At 39.8% G+C, this 25211-nt stretch overlaps 2 protein-coding genes across 3 annotated transcripts in view; one reads left to right on the forward strand and one right to left on the reverse strand.

The window, feature by feature from the left end:
• The window catches only part of adhfe1 (alcohol dehydrogenase iron containing 1), a 54408-nt gene extending 29693 nt beyond the window's left edge, over positions 1–24715 (reverse strand). Inside the window, 5 exon segments of the mRNA XM_067473899.1 lie at positions 19971–20125; positions 20806–20859; positions 21353–21402; positions 21506–21543; positions 24564–24715. Coding sequence (XP_067330000.1) covers positions 19971–20125; positions 20806–20859; positions 21353–21402; positions 21506–21543; positions 24564–24616 — 350 coding nt within the window. The 5' untranslated portion in view covers positions 24617–24715.
• LOC137098083 (deoxynucleoside triphosphate triphosphohydrolase SAMHD1-like) lies at positions 10695–18798 on the forward strand. Of its 2 annotated transcripts, none has more exons than XM_067473898.1 (17): positions 10695–10783; positions 11099–11137; positions 11311–11370; positions 11798–11958; positions 12834–12979; positions 13178–13248; positions 13970–14125; positions 14208–14308; positions 14436–14544; positions 14643–14734; positions 14854–14969; positions 15779–15906; positions 16609–16686; positions 17180–17257; positions 17407–17511; positions 17598–17728; positions 17971–18798. In XM_067473898.1, the coding sequence occupies exons 3-16, from the start codon at positions 11344–11346 to the stop codon at positions 17715–17717; spliced, it is 1488 nt and encodes a 495-aa protein (XP_067329999.1). In that variant the 5' UTR covers positions 10695–10783; positions 11099–11137; positions 11311–11343; the 3' UTR covers positions 17718–17728; positions 17971–18798. The 2 variants fall into 2 exon arrangements, with proteins under 2 accessions (XP_067329999.1, XP_067329998.1); XM_067473897.1 differs by having other exon boundaries at positions 10696–10783; positions 11311–11376.
• Positions 24716–25211: the final 496 nt, after the last annotated feature.

Genomic DNA, 25211 nt, shown 5'->3' on the forward strand with positions numbered 1-25211 from the left:
CCCACTCCTTTGTAATTTTGCCTGTGTGCTTAGGGTCATTGCGCTGTTGAAAGAGGAACCGTTGCCCCAGTCTGACATCCAGAGCACTCTCCAGAGTTGCATTCATCTTTCCCTCGATCCTGACTAGTCTCCCAGTTCCTGTCACTGAAAAATATCCTCACAGCATGATCCTGCCACCACCATGCTTTGCTGTAGGGATGGTATTGACCAGGTGGTGAGCAGTGCCTGGTTTCCTCCATACGTGTCACTTGCCATTCAGGCCAAAGAGTTCAATCTTTGCTTCATCAGACCAGAAAACTGTGTGTCTCATGGTCTCAAGAGTCATTCAGGTGGACTGTCGTGTGCCTTTTATTGAGGAGTGGGTGCCGTCTGGCCACTCTGCCAATCAGGCCTGATTGGTGCTGCAGAGATGGTTGTTCTTCTGGTAGGTTCTCCTCTCTCCACAGAGAAATGCTTGACCTCAGGGGTGCGAGTAATTAAGACCAGTTGATAAAAGGGAGAGTAATGAAATCTATGGAGGGGGGCAGGTAACATTTAATGAAAACACCTGGATGAGAACGGCCAGGTAGCAGAGGGAGAGCGAGAGCGAGAGCGAGAGGGAGAGGACAGGATTGAGGACAGGACAGGGCCAGTGAATGAGCTGAACAAGGGACAGATTAGACAGGGGAGCAACAGAAAGGGATTCAATATTTAGGACCTTTACCTCGTTGTCCTCAGCTGAATTAAGCACAAGGAAGGATGGACGTGCCAGGCAAGGACAAAAATGACAATAAGGAAGACTGTAGGAAGAAAAACAAGATCAGCTGATACCCAGCAGAACTAGGGAGTGGTTTTCACATTCAATCTTTTGTTTTCATTAGGCTGGGTGTGAATGTTTGTTAAAGGTTTGTTTATGTCTGCGGTTCTTTAATAAACCTACATACCCACTTGTTTATCAGCAATTTGCGTGAAACTTTGGATTTATGTTTTTAGTGATGTGGAACCAGAGCTACAAGGAGGAAGCTACTGCTGTCCAAACTGTTCAAACTAATCACTGCTACCTGTCTACAGTTTGTTCAAGACCAGGTGGATCAACAAGAAGACTGTTGGAAGGATCTTCTGTGTTGTTTTCTGAAACCCAGTCCTTACTGTAACCTTATAGCAATAGAGAGGAAGGAGACAGTTTATGCAGGAAGTTAAAGAGCAGCTGAAGCTGTTCTGTAGGAGGAACGAGCTAAAATCCTCCAAGACTATGTGTTTTTGCAAAAATAGAAAGAGCCATAAGAAAGACTGAGCAGAGCAAACATGAAGAGCCGGTGGAATAAACAGCAAGAGGGTGCGTAAGATGCCAAGAGAATGCCTAGCTACCCAGTAGAACTAGGGAGTGGTTATTACTGGTAATCGTTTGGTTATTAATAGACTATGCACTTTTTGTCCAATCTGCCAGGAACCTAATGATCCTACATCTGTGTGCCAATTATCCATTCCTGTGTAGCTTTGGCTTTGCAGTGATGTTTAAGATTCCAAGTCAGATTTACCAAATACTTTTATAGTTGTGCTTGAAAGTTTGTGAAACCTTAGCATCTTCTGTACTTCAGCATAAATATGACCTAAAACATTATCCGATTTTCATACAAGCCCTATAATCAGATAAAGGGAACGTACTTAAACTAATGAGACAGAACTTACACTTACTGACTTACTCACTGAGCTGTGGCTATTGCTGTTTTCATTATATGTCGTAGGACCTAATCGGCAACTTTTTCGTTCACACACAAAGACAAGCTGACCTGTGGAAACTGTCTGTTAGATGTTAATTTCAATTCAATTCAACTTTATTTATATAGCGCCGTTTCACAACAAAGTCATCTCGAGGCACTTCACAGAATAAAGTCAATATTATAAAGATGTATAGAGAGAACCCAACAATTCCCCCTGGAGCAAGCACTAGGTAACAGCGGAGAGGAAAAACTCCCTTTAACAGAAGAAACCTCCAGCAGAACCAGGCTCAGGGTGGGCGGCTATTTGCCTTGACCGGTTGGGGTGAATGGAAAGTGGAGAGAGAAAAGAAAGAGACATAATATTAGAATCTCAACGGTTCAGTCCATGTAATTTTTTAAGCACAGAACACCAACATTTAATGTTGGTCATATGACTGAGGAGAAGAGGACTTTTGGTAATTCCAAGTTTGATGGTGGAAAGCTAGCACAGGACTGCGGAGCCAAACCAGATGTTGAAGGTAATTAGCAATTAAGTTTATGTTAGCGAGCATGAGATGAGAAGAACCCGTAGTAAGAGATGGGGACAGGCAACGGGGGAGAAAGAGGGAGTGTGTGTGGGTAGATGTGGAGTGTGTTGTGTCGCAGTGAGCATCAGCTTTATACTTGTCACATTGACAGGTCATAAGCAGCGGGTCTGTTAAAAGTTTATGTATGTGTGAGATGCAGTGAAGCTGGATTGGAGCATGGTGGTTCTACACAGTGGCCAGGAGGTCCGTGTCCTTCCCTGGCTAAAGTCTAAATAAGATGCAGACAGTGAAGGGAATGAACACAAGGAAAGCTTCAGGACCTGATGGCATAACTGGATGAAGTGCTTTGAGAAACAAATATGGAATATCATCACGATCTGGCTTCCACCCACTAGCTATAAACATCAGTTTGCATACAGTGCGAATATGTCCATGGAGGATGCTATAGCTATAGTACTACATGCAACCATGACTGGGGAGTGAATCCCCAGTCATGGTTGCATGTAGTGGTTGCAGTACCGAGCATGAATACTTTTATTTACAGAACATTACAATGCCCTGAAATAAGGGAACTCTGGATAAACACTGCTTTGAATACTATATGGTATTTAAGGTGAAAAATGAGAGGGAAACCCCTTAAATAAGAGCTGAGAATGATGTTTTTATCACTAATCTCAAGGTATAGAGAACAGAGAACCACAGACCTCAGTGGTAAGAAGCGTTTATAACTATAACATACAATTTAGTTTGTTTCATTTCGCCCAGCTGTTAATGAGAGCATCAGAACTCTCCCCAAAATTTCTTATTGTCTCATCTTTTGGGGGCAATTGTTTCCATCTGGATTTATTTAAATTGCTCTTTTTGAGCAGAAGCAGGGATTCAGTGTTAAGAGCAGCTGCTGCTGTTGTTATTAAAGAGCAGCTAACTATGCTATGCTAACTGGCCGATAGTAAACTGGCTAGTAATTAGCATACTTAAACTATCATGTAATACAGAATCACTTAATCACACCACATTGTTGAGGTTTAGCATTGGAGCTAACTCGATGGAACAGAGAACCACAGACCTCAGTGGTAAGAAGCGTTGATAACATCGGTTTTGACTACCTGGATTAGTTTACAGATGGAAATTACACTAACAAATGTGGTAGCGCAGACTGAAAGGTCTTAGTAACACTATGATGAATGGTTCTTTTTGTACTTGCACATGTTTTTTGCATACTTTATGTGAGGGTTTGATTATTGGATAAGTTCACAGTATATGATAAGAAGCTGGATTCGTTTACATATGGAAATTACACCTTTGGTGGCACAGACTGACTCATCCAGAAAGTATTCACAGCACTTAACTTTTTTCACATTTTGTTATGTTACGGCCTTATTTCAAAATGGATTAAATCCATTATTTTCCTCTAAATTCTACAAACAATTCCCCATAATGACAACGTGAAAGAAGTTTGTTTGAAATCTTTGTAAATGTATTACAAATTAAAAACAAAAACAATCACATGTTCATAAGTATTCATGGCTTTTGCTTAATACTTTGTTGAAGCACCTTTAGCACCAATAACAGCCTCAAGTCTTTTTGAGTATGATGCTACAAGCTAACACACAGATTTTTTGTCCTGTGTCTCTCATTCTTCTTTGCAGTACCTCTCAAGCTCCATCAGGTTGGATGGGGAGCGTCGGTGCACAGCCATTATCAGATCTCTCCAGAGATGTTCAATCGAGTTCAAATCTGGGCTCTGGCTGGGCAACTCAGGGATATTCACAGAGTTGGCCCGTACCCACTCCTTTGTAATTTTGCCTGTGTGCTTAGGGTCATTGCGCTGTTGAAAGAGGAACCGTTGCCCCAGTCTGACATCCAGAGCACTCTCCAGAGTTGCATTCATCTTTCCCTCGATCCTGACTAGTCTCCCAGTTCCTGTCACTGAAAAATATCCTCACAGCATGATCCTGCCACCACCATGCTTTGCTGTAGGGATGGTATTGACCAGGTGGTGAGCAGTGCCTGGTTTCCTCCATACGTGTCACTTGCCATTCAGGCCAAAGAGTTCAATCTTTGCTTCATCAGACCAGAAAACTGTGTGTCTCATGGTCTCAAGAGTCATTCAGGTGGACTGTCGTGTGCCTTTTATTGAGGAGTGGGTGCCGTCTGGCCACTCTGCCAATCAGGCCTGATTGGTGCTGCAGAGATGGTTGTTCTTCTGGTAGGTTCTCCTCTCTCCACAGAGAAATGCTTGACCTCAGGGGTGCGAGTAATTAAGACCAGTTGATAAAAGGGAGAGTAATGAAATCTATGGAGGGGGGCAGGTAACATTTAATGAAAACACCTGGATGAGAACGGCCAGGTAGCAGAGGGAGAGCGAGAGCGAGAGCGAGAGGGAGAGGACAGGATTGAGGACAGGACAGGGCCAGTGAATGAGCTGAACAAGGGACAGATTAGACAGGGGAGCAACAGAAAGGGATTCAATATTTAGGACCTTTACCTCGTTGTCCTCAGCTGAATTAAGCACAAGGAAGGATGGACGTGCCAGGCAAGGACAAAAATGACAATAAGGAAGACTGTAGGAAGAAAAACAAGATCAGCTGATACCCAGCAGAACTAGGGAGTGGTTTTCACATTCAATCTTTTGTTTTCATTAGGCTGGGTGTGAATGTTTGTTAAAGGTTTGTTTATGTCTGCGGTTCTTTAATAAACCTACATACCCACTTGTTTATCAGCAATTTGCGTGAAACGTTGGATTTATGTTTTTAGTGATGTGGAACCAGAGCTACAAGGAGGAAGCTACTGCTGTCCAAACTGTTCAAACTAATCACTGCTACCTGTCTACAGTTTGTTCAAGACCAGGTGGATCAACAAGAAGACTGTTGGAAGGATCTTCTGTGTTGTTTTCTGAAACCCAGTCCTTACTGTAACCTTATAGCAATAGAGAGGAAGGAGACAGTTTATGCAGGAAGTTAAAGAGCAGCTGAAGCTGTTCTGTAGGACGAACGAGCTAAAATCCTCCAAGACTATGTGTTTTTGCAGAAATAGAAAGAGCCATAAGAAAGACTGAGCAGAGCAAACATGAAGAGCCGGTGGAATAAACAGCAAGAGGGTGCGTAAGATGCCAAGAGAATGCCTAGCTACCCAGTAGAACTAGGGAGTGGTTATTACTGGTAATCGTTTGGTTATTAATAGACTATGCACTTTTTGTCCAATCTGCCAGGAACCTAATGATCCTACATCTGTGTGCCAATTATCCATTCCTGTGTATCTTTGGCTTTGCAGTGATGTTTAAGATTCCAAGTCAGATTTACCAAATACTTTTATAGTTGTGCTTGAAAGTTTGTGAAACCTTAGCATCTTCTGTACTTCAGCATAAATATGACCTAAAACATGATCCGATTTTCATACAAGCCCTATAATCAGATAAAGGGAACGTACTTAAACTAATGAGACAGAACTTACACTTACTGACTTACTCACTGAGCTGTGGCTATTGCTGTTTTCATTATATGTCGTAGGACCTAATCGGCAACTTTTTCGTTCACACACAAAGACAAGCTGACCTGTGGAAACTGTCTGTTAGATGTTAATTTCAATTCAATTCAACTTTATTTATATAGCGCCGTTTCACAACAAAGTCATCTCAGGGCACTTTACAGAATAAAGTCAAGACTATAAAGATGTATAGAGAGAACCCAACGAGTCTCCCTTGAGCAAGTCCTAGGCAACAGGGGAGTGGAAAAACTCCCTTTAACGGAAGAAACCTCCAGCAGAACGAGATATTGTAGGGCTTGTATGAAAATCAGATCATGTTTTAGGTCATATTTATGCTGAAGTAGAGAGTGAATCAGCTTATTAGGAGGAGATAAAGTAGCTGTCAGAGTGGCTTAGGTATCTCTGGATCAGCTCTAGCCTGGCTTCGGTCTTACTTATCGGGACGAACCTTCAAGGCATCTTGGAGGGGGCATGTTTCTCACTCTCATAGCCTCTCTACCGATGTTCCAGAGGGTTCAGTTGTTGGTCCTCTTGTTTTTTCTGTCTATACTGCATCCCTGGGTTCTATCATTCACTCACATGGTCTTTCCTAGGACTGCTATGCTGATGACACATAGCTCTTCCTGTCCTTTCCACCGGACAACTCCACTGTCTCATCACGCATTTCTGCCTGTCTGTCAGACATCTCTGCCTGGATAAGAGAGAAACATCTTCAGCTCAACCTCTCTAAGACCGAAGTTCTTGTCCTTCCACCCAGACCTTCAACACAACACAACATCAACATTGGATCTACAGAGATTGTCCCCATTAACTTGATCAGAAATCTGGGGGTCGTCATCGACGACCAACTGAGCTCTAAGGACCATATATCCTCAGTCTCTAGGGCATGTAGATTTTCACTCTACCACATCGGGAAGATCAGACCCTACATCACGGAATATACAATTTGGCGTGGGCGACTGTGGCGCAGAAAGGTATAGCGGCTGTCCACCAATCTCACAGTTGTTGGTTCAATCCCTGGCTCATCTGGTCACAGGTCGAAGTGTCCTTGAGACACCTAACACCTAACCCCAACTTAGTTGCTCCCGGTGAGTGTTGGCCAGCTGCATAGCAGCTCCCCCACTGATGTATGAGTGTGTGTGTGATTGTTAGTGTGAATGGGTGAATAAGAAGCAGTGTAAAGTGCTTTGAGTGCCTATAGGTAGAAAAGCGCTATATAAGTGCAGAACATTTACCATTTACCATTTACAACCCAACTCATTGTACAGGCGCTGGTCATATCTCGTCTTGATTATTTCAACGCTCTGTTGATGGTATCGGTATCCACAATCAAACCCTTCCAGATGACCCAAAATGCGGGAGCACGCCTCATTTTTAATCAGCAAAAAAAAAAACTCATGTCACACCACTCTTCAGATCTCCACACTGGCTTCCTGTAGCTGCTCGCATCAGGTTCAAAACTCTGTCTCTTGCCTACAGGATTGATCAACTCAAAAGCTTCTGCTTACGTCAACCTACTCATTCAGATTTACAATCCTTCCCGTCTGCTGCAGTCTGCCAACGAACGATGTGTGGTGGTCCTAGCACCGCACAGAAGACACCAAGGAAAACTCTTTAGCTCAGTGATCCCACGATGGTGAAATGAGCCACCAAACTCTGCACGCTCAGCAAACTCTCTCCCAGTATTCAAAAAACTGCTGAGAACAGAACTCTTCAGCACCTTCCTATGCACTTAAATCTATTTTTTAAAAAAAGCTTTCTTTCTGCTCTTTCTGTCACAGCACCCACTCTCCCATCCTCTACTCCCCTCCTTCTCTCTCTCTCTCTCTGTCTGTTTTGTGTGTTCGTTTTTTTGTTTCCCCCTAGTGCACCTGGACTGCAGCAGCAGCCACACCTGCGTGCAATCATTCGCCCTAATGACAGCAGCTCATATACCGATCTCCTTCACACTACAAGGCGCCAGATCGTCTCAAAAAACCTCCATGGTACTCGAGTACTCTAGGCTCTTTAAAACCAACCAACATAGGATTACTAACTTGCTCATTGTGTCTCCTCACCCACAGAACCTCCGGCCGCCCTTCTACGTCCAGCAATCCCCTTCGACTCCTCGTCTTCACGGCACCTAATCCCACGGTTACCAGTCCTCCTCCTCCCATGACTCGCCCCTCCATCGCTCCCCCCTTGCCCCCGGTCTCTTCGGACCAGGCTCTCCTTCCCCGGACATCGTTCTCCGTCAGCGATCCACTTTCCCCCATTTCTACCCGCGCTACCTACCCCCAAATAAACCATTTTAACCTTCCCAATAACCTGGTTCCTAAGAAAAAACATTTGGCTCAAGGACTGCTGGTCTTGCATATTGGCTTATTGCATATATGTTGGGAGAAGGAACCCATCCAGAGGGTCATAAACACAGCTTAGGAAATAAATAGTTAATAGTCTGTTGCCTTCCCTTGAAAAATTGTTCAGCTCTCATAGCATAAATAGAAAGTATCCTCAGATTTCTCGCATCCAAGCAATCTTTTTAAAATTATGCCTTCTTGGTTCATGTTCAACAGTGCTAGAGTCATCGATAAGGCCCCACTCCCTGTTAGACTGCTTTTTACCCATAGATCTCTCTGAGCTAACTTCAATTATTACCTCATCTAAACCAACAACCTGTCTGCTAGACCCTATTCCAACTAAGCTGCTCAAGGAAGCTTTACCCTTAATAGATACATTCATATTAGATATCATAAATCTATCTTTAGAAACAGGCTATGTACCACAGGCCTATAAGGTAGCTGTAATTAAACCATTACTTAAAAAACCCTGTCTTGACCCAGGTGTTTTAGCCAATTACAGACCAATATCTAATCTCCCCTTTATTTCTAAAATAATTGAAAAAGTAGTCGCAAAACAATTATGTGATCACCTTCATAGGAATAATTTGTATGAAGACTTTCAGTCAGGATTTAGAGTTCATCATAGTACAGAAACAGCACTGGTAAAAGTCACCAACGATCTTCTCATGGCCTCAGATACTGGACTCATCTCTATACTTGTTCTGTTAGATCTTAGTGCTACATTTGATACCATTGATCATAACATTTTATTACAGAGACTGGAACATGAAATTGGAATTACAGGAACTGCACTAGGTTGGTTTAAATCTTATCTATCTGATAGATTTCAATTTGTTCATGTTAATGATGAATCCTTCATGCACACGAAGGTTAGCTATGGAGTTCCACAAGCCTCTGTGTTAGGACCAATACTTTTTACTTTATATATGTCTCCTTTAGGCAACATTATTAGAAAACACTCCATAAATTTCCACTGTTATGCTGATGATACCCAGCTATATTTATCTATGGAACCAGATGAAAATAATCAGTTAATAAAGCTTCAAGCATGCCTACAAGACATCAAGGCCTGGATGTTCCACAATTTTTTACTTTTAAACTCAGACAAAACAGAAGTCATAGTATTTGGGCCCAAAAATCTCAGAGATATGATGTCCAACCATATTGTTACACTAGATGGCATAAGCCTGGCCTCCAGTACTACTGCAAGGAACCTTGGAATTATGTTTGATCAGGATCTGTCCTTTAACTCACATATAAAACAAATCTCTAGAACAGCCTTCTTCCACCTACAGAACATTGCCAAAATTAGGAGCATCCTGTCTCAAAGTGATGCCGAAAAACTGGTCCATGCATGTGTTACCTCTAGGTTGGACTACTGTAATTCCCTACTTTCAGGATGCCCCAGTAACTCCCTAAAGAGCCTGCAATTAATCCAAAATGCTGCAGCAAGAGTGCTGACTGGAATTAGCAAGAGAGATCATATTTCACCTTCACTAGCTTCTCTCCATTGGCTTCCAATTAAAAGTAGAATAGAATTTAAAACCCTGCTTCTTACATATAAAGCTCTGAATGGTCAGGCTCCATCATATTTAGAAGACCTCATAGCACCATATCATCCCAGTAGACCAGTTCGCTCTCAGAATGCAGGCCTACTTGTGGTTCCCAGAATTTCCAAAAGTAGAATGGGAGGTAGAGCCTTTAGCTATCAAGCTCCTCTCTTGTGGAACCAGCTCCCAGTTCAGATTCGGGAAGCAGACACCCTCTCTACTTTTAAGTCTAGGCTTAAAACCTTCCTTTTTAATAAAGCATAGTTATAGTTATGCTGCCATAGGCTTAGACTGCTGGGGGACCCACCCCCCAATGCACTGAGCTCCTTTCCTCCTTTTGACCATCTCTCCTCTCCTCTCATCCAGCAATTGTCACCACTGTATGTCATTAACTCTGTGTATTCTCTCCCGTAGTTGTCTTTGTCCTCCTCTGTCCCCTTCTCTCTGTCCCTTTCTGCAGGTGTCCCCCGGCTTTGAAGCTGTGTGTCTTCCAGCATGCAGCTACTGGTCCTACCAATCTGCCCGATGTTTTGTTGTTGCTTTTTGTTGCTCTGTTCTTTTCTCTCTCCCCTTTCCACTCACCCCAACCAGTCGAGGCAGATGGCTGCTCACCCTGAGCCTGGTTCTGCTGGAGGTTTCTTCCGTTAAAGGGAGTTTTTCCTCTCCACTGTTGCCTATGGCTTGCTCCAGGGGGAATTGTTGGGTTCTCTTTATATATCTTTATAATCTTGACTTTATTCTGTAAAGTGCCCTGAGATGACTTTGTTGTGAATTGGCGCTATATAAATAAAGTTGAATTGAATTGAATTGAATTGGTTCATTTCTGGATTTACTGCTTTATTGACTAGGTTTTTTCTGTGACTTATGTTGACTTTGTCAAATGATGTGGACATAGTTTTCTAATATTTTCTACACTGCCCCCCCCCCAAGCTCTGTCTTCTGAGACACTCATTTGCTTCCAGACACTCTCTCACACTGGCCATTGTACAGGTTTACCTAAAAAAAAGGGCGAGTGATTGTACGTAAGGAAAAAGAGGACTGATAATTATGATGATGTTGCATGTAATGTAACTATGGGTGGGGCATGAGAGGGTTTTTAAAAACAGTCAACACACAGGTATTAACAAGGGAGGACTTCCTGGTTACCTGCAACATACAGAGCAGCACTGCAGATAAAAGTAAGTTTGCACGATGAAACAAAGCTTTAGTAGCACAAAATTTTGCATGTGAAAAATCAGACAGCAATTAGAGACTTCAAATTTGTGTTATATATTGGCTTTTTACATAAATGTATAATTTGTTTTTTAAATGATGCTTCTTATGCTATTATTTGGCTTTTTTTTTAAATCTGGGTTTCTATAATTCTATATGGTCATGACTCTACTACATAAAGTTCCCAGAGATTATTTTGGATGTGAATTGTTGATTATGTTATCAATAAATATCAACGGTATCGAGGTCATAATAAAATATTGTACTGCCCTTTTTCCCAGAGGACTCACAACTGCTTATCTGAAGAATTTGGGCATAAAGTAAGTGTCTTCATGACAAAACGTGTTATGATGTCTACAATTTATAATAATCCCTGAAACGTATAGGCAAATTCTTAAAAAGTGGAAGCAATAGAGAAACATAACAATAACAGCTCACATCAATTTTACTCAATTTTATATTTCTGTTATCCTTTGTTTCTTAATTTGTCTAGGCAATTTGGTGACCGTGTGAAAGGACTCACAGTATGTCGGAGCAAACGTCAGAAAAAAAAGTAAAGGTAGTTAAATATGCACCTACACATACAGTCATGTGCAAAAGTTTGCATCTACTTTTTTTAAAATGGCAAAAGGGTAAAACGAATACTCAATTAGCCTTTATAAGTGTTTCTTCATCAGAAACTTTTAAAATTTATTTTTTCTATTAATTTATTTAAAAAACTGATTTATTTGCTTGACCATTTTTGTTGCTGCTGATAATAAAAGAACATTTGTACTGAATGTGAAATGTTAATGTTGGGTTTAGGGTTGTGTTTGCACCACCTTAAACTGAAACTGCAGTCAGTCTCTGTGGGAGGTGGAAAAAATTGGGAAGAATGTGGTATGAAATGAAGAAAGGCTATCTAAAGAACTGGAGTCAACACTGTTGTTGTGTAATTGGATTGCATGTGTTTAATCCTTTGATCTGTTGTCTTTGTCCAGGTGTTTAATGATCCCATTCATGGGCATGTGGAGTTACACCAGCTTCTGGTCAAAATCATTGACACTCCTCAATTCCAGAGACTGAGATACATCAAGCAGCTTGGAGGGGCCTACTTTGTCTACCCTGGAGCATCCCACAACCGCTTTGAACACTCCATTGGGTATGTCAACATCCTTTAAGATACGCACAACTGCAGGGCACTCAAAGTATTGGATTGATGAGGCCTTCACATTTCTGCTGTTCACTCGATTTCAGATCAAAAGATAAATATGAGATAAAAGTTCAGAATTTCAGCTGTTTTTTGGTATTTACATCTAGGTACATCTATATACCGTAAAATGCTATATTATGCATGATTCTGGGTTGGGGCTCTACTGAATAGCTTTGGATGTTTTACTTCCAAACACTGCTTTTTTCCTCATAGGGCAGAACCAGTTTATTTAAGTTAATGTTCTATCACATTGGAAAATGTTCATCTTGGTCTCATCAGTCCACTAAACTTTGTCCCTGCTGATCATCTCTGGACTTTTTTGACTTTGATTCTTCTTGCAGGGTTTCCAACTTGTAGGTATGGTCTCTGTATTTCTGCTTTCTTCAGATGGTGGATTGTGATATCATCAGTGATGGTTGTAGTTGATGTCACTAACTGTTGGTTTTAGTTCTTCACAGCTCTCACAATTTTTCTGTCATAAGCTGCTGTACCTGAGTATGTTGCTCAGTTCACCAGTGGTTTATTTTGGTGTTAGGACATTAAAAATTGTTTTATCAACTATGTCCAGTGTTTTGTACAATGATTGTGATTGGTTTTACTCTTAACCTCTTTACCCTATTGACAGTATTCTGGTTTTCATGTTAATTTATTTTCATGTTGACAACATGATTGTGCTCCAATACAAATGAGTTCAGATAGTAGAGCAGTTGTCCACAAATCACAAGGTCACAAATTGCACATATTTTATCCAACCTTTACTTTTTTTTCTAATGGGCTGCAGTAAATGTGGACTAGGTTTATGTGTGCTGTGTGTCGTGTTACAGGGTGGCGCACTTAGCAGGACAGCTTTTAAAAGCTCTGAGTAAAGAGTACAATGAGAATCTCAAAGGAAAGAAAAATGAGGAAATTCTCAAGATCACTGCCACCGACATCCTTTGTGTGCAGATTGCTGGTCTTTGCCATGACCTAGGTAAGTGTCCTGTCCATTATTATATGTAATAGGTTTAAATAGTAACTGCTAGGATTTAATGAAAGTGAAAATGAAAATCAGACCATAAATCCATAAATATCCATAAATTGATAACTCATAACGTCATAAAAATCAAAAACAGCTAACTTTACACATCACACAGACATTGGTACGTTACAGTTATTTCTCCATATCTAGGACATGGGCCCTTTTCCCACATGTATGATGGAATGTTCATCCCCAAGGCACGTCCAGGAACTACATGGAAGGTAAGAAAACCATGTCTGTTGTCTGTAAAATATAACAGCTCCATCATTCATTCATGATAATGAATGAAATCAATTGCACTCTTTTAATGTTGGCTTGTCTAGTTAAGACATTATGCTGGGAGAGAAAAAGCCTAATCAATCGAGAAAATAAGAAAAAATTTTTACTGAATTAGGAACACACAGCACAGGTCTTTTTGGCCTGAAGAGCCAAGAAGCTCAAAGACGTCCAATCCAGGTATAGTTATTCCTGTACTAGATGACCTTGTTTTAACATGAAACATTAGTAAAATGACCAAGCAATTTTCCTCTTCATATCAAAACTAGGTTTACTGGCACTTAAGGTCAATTATTATTATGTGAAGAAAATTATTAGCTGTAATTATTATTACAGGTTTATTATTGAAACTACACAGCTGAGCTATGAGCTATGAGCTGTCTCATTACAGAGTTTGACATGGGTCAAATCCAAGTCTATACAATACTGGTATTATTTGGCTTTAGCAAAGGCCTGGAATCAACTGATACTGTTTGTACAGTTTAAAATGAATAATCCTAGAACTACCTGTGTGTGTTATCAGTTCACAGCAGCAGAGAGAAGCAGACTGTGAGCACCATAAGCTCATTTTACCTTAGCAGTCTATTACTGCCTTTCTAATTCAAGTTAAGACCATGCACATTCTCATATCAAGATTTTACAGTAATAAGTCTCTGTATGTTGCAGCATGAGGAAGCATCTATAAAGATGTTTGACTACTTGGTGAGTAATAATAATCTGGAGCCAGTGATGAAGGAATGTGGCCTAAAGCTGCCAGAAGACCTGGTCTTCATCAAGCAGATGATTGGAGGACCTCTCGACACTGCAGCTCAGGACGACCAGGTGATGGCCAGTCTGCTTGTGTGAACTATGTGAAATATAGCCGCTAATGTCTGATGCCAGTATTGTGCCGTCATTTCCACAGTTGTCAGATGGTGGTCGACAAATAAACAAGTCCTTCCTCTACGACATTGTAGCAAACAAAAAAACTGGCATTGATGTGGACAAGTTTGATTACTTTGCCAGGTGAGGCTGTACCATAATTCACTTTGAACTAAATCAATTTCCCTAACAGTGCAGCATCCTCCAGTTTGCTTTAAACCTTTAAATGTAATAATCTAATTACCCTCACATGCACTATTACTACCGTCAGGGATTGCCACCACCTGGGGATCAAGAACACCTTTGACCACCAACGCTTCATAATGTTTGCCAGTGTTATAGAGGAGGAAGGGGAGAAGAACATCTGCTGTAGAGACAAGGTATTCATAGTATTATCTCTGCTTTATTACATCCGATTTCAAAGAGCAATGCATTTATCCATTTAGATTGTGCTGAGCATATACAATACTCTCCACAGGAGGTGTACAATCTGTATGACATGTTCTACACAAGGTACTCACTTCACAAAAGAGCCTACCAGCACAAAGTGAACATCATCATACAGGTCATGTGAGTAGCTGCTCATCCAATGCTGGTGCTCCATGAAATTTATTCACACTAGTTATTTATTTTTGTACAGTGTGCAGCAAATTGTTCCTAAAAAATATATGTTGGGCATGTTTGACCAGGATAAGAGATGCCTTCTTAAAGGCAGATCCATTCATCAAGGTTAAAGTCTCAAATGGGAGGACATTCACACTCTCCACAGCCATAAATGACATGGAGGCCTACACCCAGCTGACAGGTCAGTAGGTTAACAGTAGGTCTAACAGTACTGTGTGTTTGAAGAGCAATAAAATACCCCCATAATAGCCATGTCTGGAGGCATTACACTGTCAGGTTGTCTATGCCAGTGGACCCCAAGCCTGTTCCTCAGGAACCCCTGTGCAACATCTTCCAAGTTCCGATTCGCTGAACAATCTGAACCTGATCCAGGTAATCAGCAGCTGGGCACTAGTTAGTAGGGAAACTTGAAAACAAGCTGGGCAGAGAAAATACAGAGCAATGGTAAGATGGTTTTATGTTCAAGGAAGATAAATGGATGAACCCATGTTCTTGCACATAGACCGGTGGAGCCTTAGAGTGATCCCTCATTGACATCTACAATCCTTCCTGTCCACTCCACACTGTTAACGTACTCCCATCACTCAATGATCTCACGGTGGAATGAGCGACCAAACTCTGCTTGCTCAGAAGCCTCATTCTCAATATTCAAAATAGAATTTGTCTGCAACAAAAGTGTCTGGCAAATGACTAAATATAAATGTCCTTGCACTTAAATCTTAAAAAATAAATAATTCTATCTGTCGTTTAATGTTTTCTACTTAACTTAGATTTTTGCTGCCTTGTTTATCATTTTAAAGTTGCTTTGAATAAAAGCATCTGCCAAATGACCAAATGTAAATGTAAATTCAAATGAGTGATGAAGAGAAGAGATGGGTGATGGGTGATTTCCTGCTTGAACTTGGATTAAGAGATTCATTTGTGAATGATTTTTTGACTTTGTCAATGGTTTGTTGTCTGTCTTTCACTGTTTCAATGTTTGTCCTGTAGATAAAGTCTTTGAAGATATACTACACTCTTCCTCAAAGGACCTGCAGGAGGCAAAGGAGATTCTAAAAAGGATCATTTCCCGAGACATCTACCATTTCCTGGGCAAAAGTGTGGATGAACACTGCAAGGTTTGTTACTCATTTAATTATGTGTATTGAATATATAGTACTCTGTCTGGATTTCATATGGATCAGAGAAAAGTCCCAATCCCAACTCCTCCTGTCCACATGTCAAAGTGTCCTTGAACACTGAACTTTCAGTTGTTCCCAATGGACACAGCCGTGTGTGAACAGGTGAATAGCGGGGCTCCAGAGTGCAATGGTTTTAGTTTCATTTGTGATCAAAGAGATCTGGGGAGATAGTGGTGAGAACAATGAGAATAATGGATGTGAAAATGTGCCCGGTGCTGACACTGCACACATAGCAGGTAGAGCGGTGATAGCTCAGGTAAAGTTGAACTTATTGCTACAGTGGACGTGTTTGCCTTACAGATTTGCAGTGATCATTTTATTTCCACCAACATGTATTAACCATAGTGAGTTAGCTGGCTAATGACTAATAGTTGCTAAGAGCACAAAATTCATCACATAATACAAAACAACTGAGCATCTTGTGGTGAAATGCCTGTAGCTTATGATAGTAAAGCTCTTTGTCCCTGATGGTAGAAAACATGTATGATCAATATACTCTGAAGAACGTTTTGTTAAACCTTAATTTTTAGTTGATAAAAACATCTTTTTCCTCTCTGTCAAACACTAAAAGAAAAAAAAAGATGAACTTTGAACTTAACGTTTTAATGTGAACAAATGATCACCTCCTCCAACCCTTAGGATGAGAAAACCATTGAGACTTGGAAGAGGCAGTTAGCTGGAAACAGCGCGCTAAAGCAAGAGGACTTTGAAGGTTTGGTATGTTTTAGTCCATTTACCTTCATTTGATTTTCTTCATATTTTGAGGAATCATATTATTTGGAAAATGTCGCCTACTTTCATTGTGGAATAACCTAAATATAACAAAAACATGAAAACAGGCTTCTCTCTCTCATTTTGATAGGTCAGTACCATAGACTATAGGATGAAAGACAAGGACCCCATGACAAAAAAATATGAATGTGTTGCATTGCAGGTTGATTTAAGTGGAGCACCAAAATTTGGTGTTTTTCAGCAGGGAGCATCACTATGAGTGGAAAACATTAGTCTGGGGCCTTATGATAGTAAAGCTCTTTGTCCCTGAAGGTAGAAAACATGTATGATCAATACACTCTGAAGAAAGTTTTGTTAAACCTTAATTTTTAAATGATTAAAACACCTTTTTCCTCTCTTTCAAACACTAAAAAAAAAAAGATGAACTTTAAACTTAATGTTTTAATGTGAACAAATGATCACCTCCTCCAACCCTTAGGATGAGAGAACCATTGAAACTTGGAAGAGAGAGTTAGCTGAAAACTGCATGCTAAAGCCAGAGGACTTTGAGATTTTGGTATGTTCTTCGTCCATTTACCTTCATTTGCTTATCTTCATATTTTGAGGAATCATATTATTCATATTATTTGGAACTTTCATTGTGGAATAACCTAAACATAACAAAAACATAAAAACAGCCTTCTCTCTCTCTTTTTTTTTTGATAGGTCAGTACCATAGACTATGGGATGAAAGACAATGACCCCATGACAAATATGCATTTCTACAACAAGTGGAATCCTGAAAAAATAGATGACACCTGCAAGGAAAACGTCAGAACTAAAACAATGACACAAATTCAGCTGTTTGTTGCTTGTGTGTACAGAGGTTTGTAAAATCATTTTCTCTTTCCTGTCAGTTGTCCATTCTTATCCCAAGCAAGTTTTCTGAGCACTACATCATGGTTTACTGCAAGAAGACTGATTGGAAGAGTCTGAAAGTGGCCAAGAGGTGCTTTGAGGAGTGGAACAAAAATTAACAACAACTTAGGTAACTAAGATGTAGGCTGTCAAAATATTAATTCATTATATAAATCTGTTTTCTTTGAATCAACTAACCGGTTTGTCTGCAGTTATAAGAAAATAGAGAAAAATGCTGTGACAATTTCTTAAGGAGCCTTGAAATAGTTTCTCGACTCTGGCCAGACGTTCAAAACCCAGAAATTAATTTACTACTTTTGAGAGAAACTGTGGCCTTCTTCAGTGTTAATTGTTTGAATGTGGTTTCTTTAGGGCCATCGGGAGCAAAGCTCATAAACAGCAGAGCAAACTGCGGGAGAAGTGATCGAAGCTACTGAAACTGAAGATGAAAAACAAAAATTTTAAAACAGTAATGAGAAGAGAAAAGCTAAATCTATAGGCACTCTACTATCATCCTCTACAATTAAAGGTTTCCAGAGCATAAAACATGATGCACTATTACATATTCAGGTTCTTGTTTTGGTTTGATCTATTTAATCTGATTTATTTTATAGCCCTTTCTCCATAACAATACTTCATATCATGTTGGTGTAAAAAGCATTTGTCGTGACATTGTGATAAATCAACTGTGGCGCAGTTTTATTCGGCTACCGTCACATTAAAATTTTTATATTAAATCAGCAAATATATGTAACTACCTGTGTTCCTTACATTTTAACATCACAGTGTAATGATTGAATTGAAAGTGGACGTTTAATCTGAGGTTTTGCATGTGTGATTAGATTCTTTAGCGTTGTATTTTACCACCACTTTCCTCATTTACCATTTGTTGTTACCTAGAAATTAATTTTGTTTAACATTAATATGTTTTGCATTTTATCTTTAATCTTTTTCTTGTTATTTGAAATGATTTTAACATTTAGGAATTAAGTCAATCGATATTAAGAGATTATGAATGAAAAGTCCACATTATATACATTTATTCACCACCTGTTCAGTGGTTACAGCACATACCACATGAAGTGCAGTTGGAAACCTTTACTGCATGACAGTTATTTGGACAAACAGTTTGGGTTGTTGTTGTGTTGTTTTTGTTGTGTGAAGAATCATGTTATTTTCACTATGTTATGGGATTGTAAAGGGAAAGATACTAAAGTTTGTATTAGAAACTTTGATTTTGTGTTTGAAATAAATTAGCCTAAAAAAAGTCTTCTCTTTGGTTTGTCTTCATGCAGCTGAATTTGTCCAACAGTAAGAAGACTCATACACACATTTTACTGCTTTTGCCCAGGAAAACTAAAACTAAAATAACTATTTAGTGGTACATGACATAGGATGAGAGAGATTTCAATGCCATTTTAACATTTTGTCAAGGATGTGGTCAAAATGTACATACATAGTATAAATTTACATAGTATAAAATTGCTTTGCATTAAATTATTAAAAGCATCTTTTGTGCATATTTCTGGCCAAAAATTGTGATGTTACGCATCACAAGACCAATAACAATTTTAAATCTACTAATATTAATAAAGCTGACAGCAGTGAATTGCAGTAACTCAGCTTAAATGATACAATGTATGAATCAATGTCTCAGGGGACAGGAGAGATCTAATTCTGAATATATTGGTTTTTTGATCGTCACATTAAGGATATCACCAGAGAGAGCAGATTATAAAATAACAATAAAAATAAAAATCCATTTTTCAACTGTACATTTAGGGAAACAGCATAATTGTTCCAAAAGTTACTACAAACAGTTGAATGTCGGTTTGTAGCTGAGCTAAACACAAGTACCTCAGTCTTAGGTTTAAGCGCAGAAAGTTTTGAGACATTCAGGACAAGGTTAGCTATTCCAGAGTTATCATCAACCTTCACAGAGACTTACAGCTGAGTCTCAACAGCATGACAATGAAAATTCACCCCATACGTAAAGACCAACACTCGTTTTTCTTTTGGAACCTGCTGTTGTTTATCATCAAAATTAAATCCAAAGAACTGTTACTGCAACTGAGGAGATGAACAGGAAACTTACTGTCATGCAGTAAAGGTATGTGCTGTAACCACTCCAGATTTGTTTGAATCTGAGAATATTTTGTGAGCCACAAGATCCCAAGAGCACACGGTTATTTTCAATCCACATTTTTAAATCCACCGCTTGGATTGGATTGAACAGACATAACCAAATAACTATAACCAGGATTAGAACCTGCAGCATTACTCATCGGATCCTGAATCTGTTTAGCAATGTATGAACAGGAGCCATTCAGCCAATCAGAGAGAAGTACATTTACCTGATTCCTGTGTCTCACCTGGAGTCAGTGGGCTCCACCCGGACATTGTCGTAGATTTTGTACCTGACTCCGTTCTTAGTCAGAGACTCCAGGACGGCCTGCACTGGTGGAAGACAGGACAAGTTTTTGTCAGTCATCAGACAGACGTTCCGGGCTCTTAAGTTCTGCAGGTCCTGCAGGAGAACAGGAGAGCAACAACAAGAAGACGCTGAATACTGATCAGGATCAGGATCAATAACCTATAATGAGTCAAACTTTCTGTTTTATGTTCAAAAAGCTCAAATCAAAGAGTTGAGGGAAACATTTTATCTCACAAACCTCGCTGAGTAATTTCATTAGATTACAATTAAAAAAATTTTCATCTTCCACTCAAGTCTAAACTTTGAGCAGAACTACTTGAAGGAAACTGTGTGAGATATTTACAACATTCAATCAGATTAATTATCATTCATCAGATAACAGTTTGGTTCCTCTACAGAGAGCAGTGTGGACAGCTGTAAGCGGACATCCTCTGTGGAGTTCAACTGATGCTCATCCAGGTCAAGTATGATGATGTTTCTGATGTGTGACAGCACTAGTTACTTAAAGAACTTTGTGACCATAGGTGTTAGCATGACTGCTGTTTTTTATAGCAGATGAATGAGAACTTTAGACCATTTTTATGTCCTACTCTGAACTAGGAGTCTTTTTAGTCCTCAGGTAACTTTTGGTGCAGGTGCTGAATGTCATTTGGAGACACTTGAGTACAGGTCTGGATTAGATTTAAAACCATAAGACTGTTAACCAAGTGATATTAACCCTTTAACTAGTGGAGACAGCTTCACATTTGTATGTAAAACTATGATCTGTTTACCATGCCAATCTCTCTGCTGACTCCTTCTCCATATCTGATGTTGGAACTCGCCATCTGACACAAACAAAGCAAACACAATAAACCACACTCAGTATGCTCTACTGTTTTCAGGGTGTTTTAGCTTCATACAGTGAATGTAGTAATACTAGCAGCAGTGATCATGACTAAAAACATAAAATCTAACACAAAAGTAAATAAAAAATAAGGCAACACACACTTGGCCATTTATAGAAAACCCTGATCATGTTACTGTAGTAGCTGCAAAGCAAGGATGTGTCTTTTTGAGGGTTTCATGCATTGATACAAAAGTAAAAATATTGTCTGCCTCTTGCAGTTTATTTGGTTAAAAACATTTTTTTGATGATCCCTAGATTTTTGACAAAATGATTGATGAATAATTTTTTCCTTTGTCATCTCTAATAATTATTTGATAGTTTTGACCTCAATCTTTCTTACTTTTTCACATCCTCAGAGACTTTCTTCCCATTTGTACAGACTGAAACAACTGATGAGCAGTTAAAAAGATAAACAGGTTGAGGGGAGTTACCTCGAAGGCGTAGTCAGTTTTCTGGACAGTGCACATTGCAGCTCCTGTGCCTGCAGGAAATAAAAAAATCACCGATGGATCAGCATAATTTATATAGTGACAATCCACCATTTTTGGGGATGTGTGTAAATGACTTTTTATTGAACTCAGTACCTTGGTGGAAGGCACCAGAGTGAGCAGGACATCTGCACCTGTGTGCACAGAAATATCAATCACGTTCAGCAAAACTCCATTTAAAACCTAGTTTGTAAAACAGCTCCTAAAGCAGAAGAACTTTTCATATTACCATAAATATTGATCCTTAATCCCGAAACAGTCAGTTTCCAGTGCTTAGAGCTTTAAAAAGTGTAAAACTGTTGTTTTTTTAAAGTACAGTTCTGCAAGGATTCTTAAATGTAATCTCCTAAAAATAATTTGTGTAGCTCTGTCACTGTTGTTGTTGGAGTAGTTGAACCTGGTCTAGATGCACATGGAGACACTAAACCTTTTTAGAAAAGCAGGATTTTATAATATATATGGTCTCGTGGTTGTTGACCACATATATCGTCCCTAGAAACCATGATCAATAAGTTTCCACTGGCTATATGCTATAGACAAAAAAACAGAAAGAGTGCAGAGAGAAAGCACATATTTCATCCTAAGAACAGCTATGAAGAATTTAAAGATGAATACAAAAATGCAAAAGAATGAAAACAAGTGTCTAATACAAAAATTCCCTTATGGCAGGACCACTGATGGTGAATCATTTGTATAATCTCTGCATAAACTCAGCAAAGGTACAGGTGTGACGAAGATCTGGAAACAGGTGAAAGTGAAGGTCGTTATATTTCTGTAAACTGGTGCCAGTGTTTTTCTCTGATTCCTGAGACTTTACTGTGAGTAAATAAGTTTAAAATGAGACGTTACGTTATTCTATCACTTACTGGTACACACGTAGGGCTATTGATAATTCATATTAATATATTGAAATGTCAAACCAATGAACATGTTGTCATGGAAACAGTATTTATGTTTAATGTGTCAGGCACTTTTTGACTTCAACTTTGTGCATCTTTAAATTTTTCACAGCTTCCAGGTGAATCTCTTGTTCTGCTGGAGTAAAATAATTCTCTCTTTCATCATCATCATCATCATGTAGCCAAAGGAAAGCATTCTGACCATGGTCTTGGGTGTAGATAGGCACCAATCAGCAAAACATTATGACTATACATTGAGTAGGTCCCCCTTTTAGCACCACAACAGCCCTGATCCACTGATGCTTGGACTCCAGTAGAACCCTAAAGGTTTGCTGTGGTATCTGGCACCAAGCCCTTATTAGCAGATCTTTATTATTAGCAGAAGTCCTGTAAGTCATGAGGTGGGGCCGGGCCTCCGCAGATTGGACTTGTTTCTCCAGGACATCCCACAGATGCTCAACTGGAGTGAGACCTGCAGAATTTATAGGCCACATTAACACCTCAAACTTGTCGCGTTTCTCAAACCATTCTTGTACCAATTCTGCAGCGTGCCAGGGTGCAGGGCAGTGGACTATGGGCAGTCTGATCCCATCTGCAACCAACGGCGATGCGCTGTGTTTTCTGACACCTTTCCATTAGAACTAGCATTAACCTTTTCAGCACTTTTAGCTGCAGAAGCTCTTCTACTAGGGCAGAAGACAAAGGTCAGCCTTCACTCCCCACGCTTATCCATGAGTCTTGGCCACCCATCACCCTGTCACTGGTTCACCATTTTTCCTTTGATGGACCACTTTGAGTAGGTCCTGACCACTGCAGTTTTGGAGTTGCTCTGATTCAGTCATTGAGCATTCCAATTCAGCCCTTGTCAGAGATGTTTACGTCCTTACACTTGTGACTTTGCCACAGGAGGTAGAGCAGTTGTCCACCCATCCCAGGGTTTGTTGATTCATTCCCCAGCACATGTCCTTTGAACTCTGAACCCCTTGTTTATTTCACAAAATGTTCACTTTCTGCCTAATATATCTGACCTACTTCCAGGTGCCATTTTAATAACACAATCAATGTTATCGACTTCACCAGTCAGTGGTCATAATGTTATGGCTGATCAGTGTACTGTATAAAGTAAAGTCAACAACCACAGCAGTACACAGTTATCCCAGATGATAAAATCCAGCTTTTCTAATCCAATTCTTAAGCAGGTTTATAGAACCAACTTCCTGGATTATTCCATGTTATTACATTTATGTCCTGATCCCGGATTTTAAAAAAATCCAGCATTACTCATTGATCCTGGATCTGTTTAGCAACATACAAAGAACTTTGGTTTATATATTTTTAACAGACAAAATTAACATTTTATGAATCTGTAAAATGATCTCAAAGAGTCTGTGTGTTCTCCACATTCAATCATTATTTGGGGTCTGCATGTTAACCTATTTTGAATTGTAATTCCAGTCCTGATGTTCTCCATAATTTTACATATAGAAATAAAGGATTCACAAATCAGAACAAAGGTTCTAAAATATTCCCGAGTCCCAATGACCAGGGGCCACATCAATCACCTGTACGTCAGATGGTTTTATGCCAGATTTACAGTGGATTCAGAAAATATTCAGACCCCTTTGACTTTTTCTCATTTTGTTATGTTGCAGCCTGATACTACAGTTGTTTAAATTCTTTTTTCCCTTCATTAATCTACACTCATTGCCCCATAATGACAAAGTAAAAACTGAATTTTAGAAATTTTAGTCTGTGTTCTTTTCTCTTTTCCTTTGGGATGTTGCCACACGAATCCTCTTTCTCCTCACATTCATTAAAAATAAAACACCTCATATTTCAACATGGCCAGAAAATACAACTTTCTGTTTTCACAGTTAAGGTTGAAACTCTATGAATGTCTGAAGGTTTTGGCAGATATCTGATGGGATTCTGGGGTGTTGTGCTGTAGACACGCTCCGCTACAGAAGACTAGTTACCGTTACATGTGTAACGTTACTCAGTGACAGATACTCTACTAGTTGGGAGTAACGTTAACGTTACGTGTTAATCTGAGCTCTTCAATGTGTAAAAACGGACTTTTCCACAAAAGATTTTTGAATTTGTCTTATGACTTTTGACTTGGGTTCCGTGTCCCGCACTTTTCTCCTCAGAAAACAACCGGTATGATGTCACTTCATTTTACCTGGATTTCACCTCACAGGTAATTTCACGGTTGAAACTTTTTTTGTTTAATTGTGAACGTGAATGAAACTTACGCCGCGGCCTGGAGCTGCCGGAGCAGGTGAACGATTCGAAGCCGATTCGCCATGACTCCCGTTAAGCCACAAAAACCGCAATGATGTCTACAGAAAACAACTTCTTATTCTTCTTCTTCTTCTTCTTCTTTTTCTCCCCCCTTCTTGTTCTTCTACTGTGTTTTATTAAAGCCAGAGGGCGTAACGACGCATTGCCGCCACCTTCTGGTTCCTTACATTATTGCATTGTGTGCCGGACGCTAGTTGCCACCTCCTCAGCTCTTATCACATGTCACGTGCAGCCATGGTTATGGTGTGTGTCATGTTAAACTTCAGTCTTCAGATTCAGAGTGTTGCTGGAGAATCTTCAACAAACACCACATCCCTGCACATTTCAAACCCAGTAACACACTGAGGCAAAAACTGGTCCACCCTGAGGACAGAGCACCAAGACATAAGCAGAGTAATGTAGTACATGCAGTCCAATGCAGTAAGGATTGTACACATGTGTACATCAGAGAAAATAAATTACCTCCACAAACCCATGACACAACACAGAGCATGTGACTCCAACAACAAACTTGAAAGTGGGGTCGGACAACAACCCCCAGGTTGATTATGAAGTCTCAATGAACTAACAATCCCACAGAGTCTAATGGTCCACGTATC

Source organism: Channa argus, chromosome 14 (genome assembly GCF_033026475.1).
Source record: "Channa argus isolate prfri chromosome 14, Channa argus male v1.0, whole genome shotgun sequence".
Taxonomy (NCBI): Eukaryota; Metazoa; Chordata; class Actinopteri; order Anabantiformes; family Channidae; genus Channa; species Channa argus.